Genomic DNA, 8,853 nt, shown 5'->3' with positions numbered 1-8,853 from the left:
GGAGCCCCCCTCGACGTCGCCACAGCCTCCCCCTCCAGCCCGGTTTCTGCGCCCGTGTGCCGCCTCCCTCCCGGCTGGGGCTCCCTGCGCCTTTAAGGGCTCCTCCTCCTCTTGGCGCTGCTGCCCACCGAAGGGGAGGGCAGCCGTCCGTGCTGCAGCTTCTGCAGTCTTTCCAGGAGCATGGGCCGGGCTGGCGAGCCAAAAGCGGCTGGGTGTCCGACGCACATGGAGCCCGCGCTCGCCGCGCCAGCCTTCAGCCGGGCAGCCGTCGGCCCTTGGGACTGAAGCCGTCGAGGGGGCGACTGCGCGCGAGAGTGAGAGAGAGAGGCGCGTCGATCCCGCCGGGGCTGCGATGGCTCCTCCGTGGCCGCCCAACGGGACGCTGTGGGGGCCTCCTCTTCCTCCCCCCGCGGCGTCGGCGTCGGGCAACGGGAGCCTGAGCGCGCAGTGGGCGCTGGGGGCGGCCTTCAGCCTGGCCGTGCTGGCGACTGTGGGGGGCAACCTGCTGGTGATCGTGGCCATCGCCAAGACGCCGCGCCTGCAGACCATGACCAACGTCTTCATCACCTCTCTGGCTTGCGCCGACCTCATCATGGGCCTGCTGGTGGTGCCCCCGGGGGCCACGCTGGTCCTGAGCGGCCGCTGGCCCTACGGCACCGTCGGGTGCGAGCTGTGGACCTCCCTGGACGTGCTGTGCGTCACGGCCAGCATCGAGACTTTGTGCGCCATTGCCGTCGACCGCTACTTGGCCATCACGGCGCCTCTCCAGTACGAGGCCTTGGTCACCAAGGGCCGGGCCCGAAGCGTGGTGTGCCTGGTGTGGGCCATCTCGGCCTTCATCTCCTTCCTGCCCATCATGAACCACTGGTGGCGCGACGGGGCCGACGAGGAGGCCTTGCGCTGCTACGAGGACCCCTCCTGCTGCGACTTCGTCACCAACATGCCCTACGCCATCCTCTCCTCCATCATCTCCTTCTACGTGCCCCTCTTGGTCATGATCTTTGTCTACGCCAGGGTTTTCGCCGTGGCCACCCGGCAGCTCCAGCTCATCGAGAGGGACAAGGGCAGGTTTGTCCAGGACGCCGCCAAAGGCTCCCGGCGGAGAAGACCCTCCCGGCTGCTGTTGGCGATCAAGGAGCACAAAGCCCTCAAGACCTTGGGCATCATCATGGGCATCTTCACCCTCTGCTGGCTGCCCTTCTTTGTGGCCAACATCATCAAGGTCTTTGCCAGGCCCCTCGTCCCGGACCAGCTCTTCCTCTTCTTCAACTGGCTCGGGTATGTCAACTCCTTCTTCAACCCCATCATCTACTGCCGCAGCCCTGACTTCAGGTGCGCCTTCAAGAAACTGCTGTGCTGCCTTCGCAGCGCTGATCGCCGCCTCCATGCTGTCTCCAAGGACCTGAGCCGGTGCCCGTGCGCATTCAGCCCCGGGGGGCTTTTGGAGCAGGAGAGCAAGCCCACAGCCGGGGCAGAGGAGGACGGGGGCTCCAGCAGCAACAGCAGCCGCTCCAGCAGTAGAACTGCAGAAACCAACCTTTTGTACCCCCTTGGCAATGGGCACCTCTGCTCGCAGCGGCCTCTTGGGGAAGCCCAACTTCAAGGCACCCAGATCACGTTGTGCCCACAGCTGGAAGAGTAGGTGCTTTGGCGGAGTTATAGGGAGAATTGGCTAATGGGGTAGACAAGGGTTTGGGGAGGCTGCAGGTACTGGGGTGGATCAAGCCAGGTTTTCTGCTGATGAAAAAAGAAGGAGGCATTTTATTTATTTGCCCACTTTTCTCCCCAGCAGGGAGCCAAAGCAGCTTACATAAGTCTCCTTTCCTTCACTATATCCCCAAGGTTACCTTCTGGGGCAGGGTGAAGATTTGAACCTGAGTCTCCCAGATCCTAGTCCAACTCTTGACCACTACATGGCACTGGCATCCTCTTTGTGCACTTGAAAGGACTAGGCTGAGGATCATGGGACCTCCATGTGCCAAAGCTTTGTGGAATGGATGCTGTAATACGGATGGGACTTGGGACGGAGTGGAAAAGCTGGCTGGATCTATCCCACTGTTGTCTGAGAGTGTAATCCATCAATACCTGGTATAAAAGGAGATTGGAGGGGCAGTTCAATCCTGGGTGTGGGATGGCTTCACTGTCTGGAACTGATGGTTAGCATGGAACACAGTTGCCAAACTCTGTTCCTCTTCTGCAGCAGTTGAAATAGTCCTGCTTTCTCTCTCAGCCAGTTATTTGTTCCTCTCCGTTTTTTCCTGATCTGCAGTTTACATACAAAGGATTGAGGCTTTGTTTCTCTACAACTTCAACAAGATGCTTCATTTGCAGAAACACTCAGCATATTGACTTCTGAGAAGAGTTTCCAAAAGTTTAGATCCCCCTTGTGCTCCCAGCTCATGAGTCCTAAATCTTTCTCATTACTGATGGAGATGCTGCCCCTGAATCAGCCTGTTATGTGGCAAGGGAATGGAAGGAGAATGGCAAGGGAATCCCAGATTAGGCATTGCTCCTGCCACATAGGCTGTTAGCATGCGGTGTCTGTGATTTAAGCAATGATCTGGGAGAGCATTGCTCCTCTTCCGTCTGATTGGTGTGAGTGTGTGTTAGCAATAGGAGCTGTACAGACAGATCTGGTCCCTGCATAATTTTCAGTCTACATAAGACAGCCAAGATCAGGGTAAGGAGCCGGGGAAACAGCAGGAATGACTCAGGAGGAACCAAAGAGTGATGCTGCTGGAGCAGGTTAGGTGAGGCCAGGTTGATTTTAATGGGGCAATTTTGTCTTGCTTTGATCTTGATTATTGATTCCTCCAACTCCTTTAGCTACTTTTTGGGACTCTCGATTCCTGTATTGCTTTAGGCAACTCAAAAGCATCTATAAATTAGAAAACAAAACTCCTAGTGGGGCAAAAATGGAAGAGGCAGAACTGAGGGGAGAGTAATTTAGGATACACAGAAGTGTAATCAAGTTCCAATATAATTTTTTAAAATATAAGTAGCTTAGGTGAGGGGAGGGCATTTAGAGTAGAAAAGTGGTACTGGATGAGTCTGTTCCTTACGCTTTCCCCATGTGCTGCTTTCATGCTTCAAATTTCCCTCTCCCCAGAGCGAGGGGTTTCCAAATGTACTTTTGCAAGGATAGAGGGAGAAACAGAATATTGTTTTTCCAGCAGATTCTAAAGAAACTCAGCATTCTGATTCTCAAAGTAAAAGATTGACACAGGGAGAGGAGGGAAGGTTCTGCTCCTTTAACTGTATTACACTAACCCACTTGCAACCCACAGAATTTGACACTCTGGCTAGCTCTCAGGTTTGGGTATTAAAAGGAATGAACTCTGAAGTGTCACTCAGTGCTGGTGATGGTGCTGCCTGTTGACTTAGATGTTGCTCTCAAATAATTTATCTCGGAACCTTCTCTTTCTGGAAGGTAAAGCTCCAGGCACTTGAGTCTTAAAGTATCTGAAAAAGAGAAGAAGCAGTTGCTTATTCCTTCCTGCAGTTGAAGAAGGGATTCGACAGCAGCTGCCCATCTCGGTTCTTAATCTCTTTCCATGTCAGAATAGTGTGCGAGAGGAGCTTGTACACAATTGCTGGAATCCCTGGCTGCTCCCAGCAACAACAAACATACCTGAAACTTTCTTTCTCCATGGGAGCAAAAGCACCTCAGCTTAAGCCAGTGGCAAATTGCAAAGGCCACTTTGGCCCATTGCTGCCCAAGATTCTAACAAGAACTTTTGACTTCTCTACTAATCTCCCCCATGCTAAATTTCTTTTTTTGATGTACCTTTACCTTTCAATCAGTTCAGAAACTATGGACGTAGATAGCCTCCTTTCTTTGAAAACAGGTGTTGGAACACAACTCCATAAAATACACATTTGCTTCTTGTTGTTTTCTACATCAGATTCAGACTTTAAGATCTTCCTACAAAGTCTCTACCCCTCCATGTCCTCTGTACTCATCATTTTTCATCTTTCTTTATCCCATTCATGATTTCTCCATCCATGACATGGGGCACAGGTGCAACAAGCACCAACCGTTTGCCCTTGATGTTTTTTTACTTTTACAAAATACAGACATGGAGGCTGTAGTCTGGAACACAAGATCCATACAGGGATGTCTGGGGGAGTGGGCTTCTTAGTCTTTTCTCCTTTAATTCCCCAGCATTACCCTCTTCCCATCCCCATTATCTTTCAAACCCCGATTTCTTCTCCCCCAGCCTTTCTTCTAGTTTTGTAAATATCTCTGTTTTGTACAGTACCTGACACAGTGTTGGTTCTTAATTGTGGACAGCAGGAAGTTATTTCTGGAGGTTTGTTATATGAAGGCTTTTGTTTGTTTGTTTCTTTGAAACAGAAGCTCTCCCCCACATTTCCTTTCTGATATTACGGGTTTTTAAACATGCCGTATTAGGAACACAGTTGTCTTGTTGTTGTAATATGGGATGTGACCTTCGGCTGGTATGCAGGGCCCCAAGCATCATTTCTGCAGCCCTACTATAAACTTGTACTGTGCATGGGCCCTGCTGTGTTTAGTCTCAGGAATCATGAAATCTGAATTTCTGTTTTGCATCAACAATGGTAAAAATTTGAAATGGCACAGTAATAAGCTTGCAAGTCTGGACTGGGCCTTGGTAGATCTCCAGGTTCTGGCAAGGTAGAACTATTTCTCTTTCTGTTGCTTGGATCCTGCCAGTAGATCATCCCTCTAAAGATGAGCAGGAGAAATGTGTGGGCTCATAGACAGCTATAAGTGTTGCAGAGAATTTCTGGGGCAGTTTACTAAGCCCTGCGGCACAGAGTGGTAAAGCTGCAGTACTGCAGTCCTAAGCTGTGCTCTTGACCTGAGTTCAATCCCAACGGAAGCTGAGTTCAGGTAACCGGCTTGAGGTTTACTCATCCTCCTATCCTTCCAGGGTTGGTAAAATGAGTACCCAGCTTGTTGGGGGGAAAGTGTAGATGATTGGGAAGGCAATGGCGAACCACCCCATTAAAAAGCCTGCCGTGAAAACATTGTGAAAGCATCGTCACCCCAGAGTTGGAAATTACTGGTGCTTGCACAGGGGACTACCTTTACTTTTTTTTTTTTTAACAAGCCCAGTTTATTTTATAAAATAGAGGAGCACCACTGATCCATCTCATCCCCCACCTACCCTCCTGGTCAGAATTTAGCCGGATGATCATTTGGCCCCTATGCCATGCTGTCTGCTATGGTTTTTAATCCAGTGGTGAGTGCACACAGATGTGCACACACACACACACATTTCAGACTCATGAAAGTTTGCACAAGAAGCAATGTTGTTAGTGTTTAAGATGCCACTCCGCTTCTGTTTAATTTTGTCACTCCCAACTAATACGATCATCCCTCTGGGATTTTCATTCTTCCCTTCCTCGAAGCTTAAGGTCGCGTTGGGGGGGTCTCAGGCAGTTTGCCCTCCCAACAGCCCTGCAACAGCGATCAGAACAAGGTGATGCAGCCTTTGCCTCCAGCTTCTCTCTCTAGAGCTTATGCAGAACATCCAGTGATTCTTCTGGTTTCTGCCAGCTTTGTTATGCCTGCTAGCGGTAGTCAAATATACAGGAGGCTTTGTTGTAGTAGAAAGGGGTGGAATCCATCTGATTTCCACAAGGCTGCTGTTCTGGAGGGCTGGTTTACATTTTATGCACACGTGTTTATCAACATGTTGCCCAGTCAACATTCTGACATTGTGTATGTGAGGGACAAGACAGATCTAGACACTCAAGACCCATTAATAGTTCCTCAGAGTGTTTGTGGGTGTGTGGTGAGAGAGAGTAATTCTAAATAGCTGCAATATAGGGTTGGGTATTTAATTGTTCCTTGACCTCATGTTTCCTCTATAAGCTGTTGCTTTCCTCATTGAGAGAAACACACAGTGTTCCCCCCACTGGAACGAATAGTTGCAGTGGAGTCATTTGAGATTCAGAAAACTGGAGATGAGTTAAGCTCCACTGCTTGATCATTATGAATGCCCTCAGCACCCCACAACTGGGTTTCACACATGTTTCCCTGTTCAGTCATACCCTACTCTAAGGATATTCTCCAGCAAAAAAAGGCCCTTCATCACCTCTCTTTAGTGAGATGTATCTGTGTGTAACGTGTAGCTTGGCTTAAACTAACTGAGACCATTGACCAACCTAGCCCAGTGTTGAGTCCTGTCAGTAGGGATGGACACAAGCCAACTCACACATGAATGTTCATGACAAAGTGATGTTTGCGAACCGAAGAACCACCATGAACGTCCACAAATTTTAAGGCAGTCCTTGGTGGTTCGTGAAGAGCAGGAAGCAGCAAGGAGCAGAAAGCAGAGGTTTAAATGGCTTTGAGCCATTTAACAGCCTCCTTTCTTCTCACTGTTGCTTTTGGTGGGGAGCAGAAAGCAGGAGTCACGAACCAGTTTGGTTCCTGACCAATCTCCCAGTTCATATTGGTTCATGGTTCAGTTTGTGGTTCATCCACGAACCACAAACTGTACTGCAGAAACGTGGTTCATGCCCATCCCTAGTCACTAGGAGGCTGCCTGAGATTTTTGTAGTGGAGGTGCTAAAGACTGAATTCTAGACCTGGCATTGGATCCTATTTTGATCTCACTCAGTTACCCATCTTACTTCAGTCCCCATTCTGCCTGGATTTTGTCCAAATGTGCTCATGATCCCCTGCAAAAAAAGGTGGTAGGATCCAATCCCCTGGATGTGTATAAAGCATGATTTCTGCCAAGAAATTATAGATCTCTGGAACAGCAGGTGTCATGATAAGCCATGGGTTGTGCAACAAATCCCACTAACGGTGCTATCTTAAACAAAGTCACAGCCATCTAAACAAATTTATTTCAATGGACTTGTAAAGGTGTAACTCTGTTCAGGATTGCCTTGTAAGTCTGTCAGATGCCACAAGTCCTAGTTTTTCTGTTAATCCTGGCTTGTCTTCTTGGCAGGGAGGAGATTCTCTCTGCAGTGACCAGCCAGGCAGCCATGAGAGACAGCCTGATTCCAGAAGCTGTGCCTTGTGAATTTAGATGTCACCTCAAACCACAGTGAATAGAAATTGCAGATAACAAACCAGCTCTAATCCCTAGTTTGAAATCCCAGTTTTGGTGCCACCCAACAAATTCTGGTTAGTTGAACAGTCTGCATTCAGCTGCCACAACTGGCCAGGATTTGGTCAGACAATAGTTGATTGTTCATTTTTTTTATTTACTTTATTTATATCCCACCTTTCACCCCAATTGGGACCCCAAAGCAGCTGAAATAATTCTCTTCTCCATTTTATCCTCACAACAACCCTGTGAGGTAGGTTAGGCTAAGAGCATGTAACTGGCCCAGGGGCCACCCAGCATGCTTTCATGGCAGAAGCAGGGATTCGAACCTGGATTAGTGCAACAATTTAACCACGACAATTTAACCTTGCTGGCTCTTTAATATGATTGCAATTTTGCCTGTTATTTGTCCTTTGCACTTTCTCTGTGCCTATGTGCATTTCCATTGCCTGAAAGTGTGAACTGAGGGTTTTCATTTGGAGCTTTTATTTATTTATTTATTTTGGCGCATTTTAAATTGCATCCTTCCTCCAAAGGGCTCAAAATGGCATACACTGTTTCCCCCACTCCATTTATATTCACAACAACCCTGTGAGATAGGTAAGGTTGACAGTGTGTGACTGGCTCAAGGTCTCCCAATAAGCTTCGTATCAGAGTAGAGGTTTCAACCCAGCATTCCACTCAAACCACTCCACAACGCTGGCTGCTAGTGGTGCATGTATATTTCCCCACTACCACCGAGTTTAATTCAGTTTGATTGGAAACAAAGTGATTTTCAGATGGGACCATGCAATCAGCAGGTGTTGCTTTTGCTAAAAGGAATGAGCAGCTAGGATTAAATGGTGCCTAGGTGAAGGGAATAATATTCTGTTTTAAGAATAACAGTCAAGCAGGAGATGGTCAGGAAGAAAGGCCAAGTGAGATCAGTTGCATGAATGCTTTATCGTGCATGTGTCCCTCCCAAAGAACTGAGCTTCTGTGCAAAATCCTTTGTGATGACCCACGTTAAAACCTCTGCTCTACCATGAAACTTAGTGAATAACTTTGGGCCAGTCACTCCCTCTCAGCCTAGCCTACCTCACAGGATAGTTATGAGGATAAAGTGAAGGAGGGGAGAAGAAGAAGATATTGGATTTATATCCCGCCCTCCACTCTGAAGAGTCTCAGAGCGGCTCCTTTACCTTCCTCCCCCACAAAAGACAACCTCTGCCAGAGCTATGGCTGACCCAAGGCCATGCTAGCAGGTGCAAGTGGAGGAGTGGGGAATCAAACCCGGTTCTCCCAGATATGAGTCCGCACACTTAACCACTACACCAAACTGGCTCTCCTTGGGAAACTGGAGAAGGATGGACACTACCTTGAGCTCCTTGGGGAATGGGCAGGAGAAAAATGTACTAAGTAGCAGAAACAACATTTGAACCATAACAGATCCCAGCCATGCCTCCTCCTCTGGTGAATATCAGGGAGCAAATCCAGCTACTTGGTCCACGCCCTTACAAGGGATCAATTTTGGCTGGTCTAAAGACTTCAGAAGACTCTTTGCTGGGAGCAGAGGAAATGTGGCAATGACCTATGAAATGGAAGCTGAGAAAGAGACCATCCATCTTTGCTGCACAGCAATCTGTTTTAACCAGATGTAACTCAATAGGGCTTTTTGGGGGGAGAAGGACCTCCTGCAAGAGAGAAGCTGGGATAATCCAGTGAAAACCTGACTGGTCTTTCCTTCATTTTTAAAGGTTTCCCATCAAAGAAACAAGGGAAAGCCATGGAATCTGATGGAGGAAAGAGCAAAGAGAAG

General features: G+C 48.6%; 1 protein-coding gene across 1 annotated transcript; it reads left to right on the top strand.

Annotated features, from left to right (window-relative positions):
• The first annotated feature begins 352 nt into the window (after positions 1-352).
• On the top strand, positions 353-8,853 carry ADRB3 (adrenoceptor beta 3). Its single transcript, XM_060250875.1, has 2 exons — positions 353-1,638; positions 8,792-8,853. Exons 1-2 carry the CDS (start codon positions 353-355, stop codon positions 8,829-8,831), a joined length of 1,326 nt encoding a protein of 441 aa, XP_060106858.1. The 3' UTR covers positions 8,832-8,853.

Source organism: Heteronotia binoei, chromosome 12, assembly GCF_032191835.1.
Source record: "Heteronotia binoei isolate CCM8104 ecotype False Entrance Well chromosome 12, APGP_CSIRO_Hbin_v1, whole genome shotgun sequence".
Lineage (NCBI taxonomy): Eukaryota > Metazoa > Chordata > Lepidosauria > Squamata > Gekkonidae > Heteronotia > Heteronotia binoei.
The sequence above is the reverse complement of the archived record's forward strand: the minus strand, read 5'-3'. Positions and strand labels throughout refer to the sequence as shown.

Bases quoted from the DNA above. Each gene is read 5' to 3' on its own strand.
- ADRB3 (XM_060250875.1), top strand. From the start codon at position 353: ATGGCTCCTCCGTGGCCGCCCAACGGGACGCTGTGGGGGCCTCCTCTT. The intron at 1,639-8,791 runs GTAGGTGCTTTG...TCATTTTTAAAG, and splicing joins TTGTGCCCACAGCTGGAAGA to GTTTCCCATCAAAGAAACAA.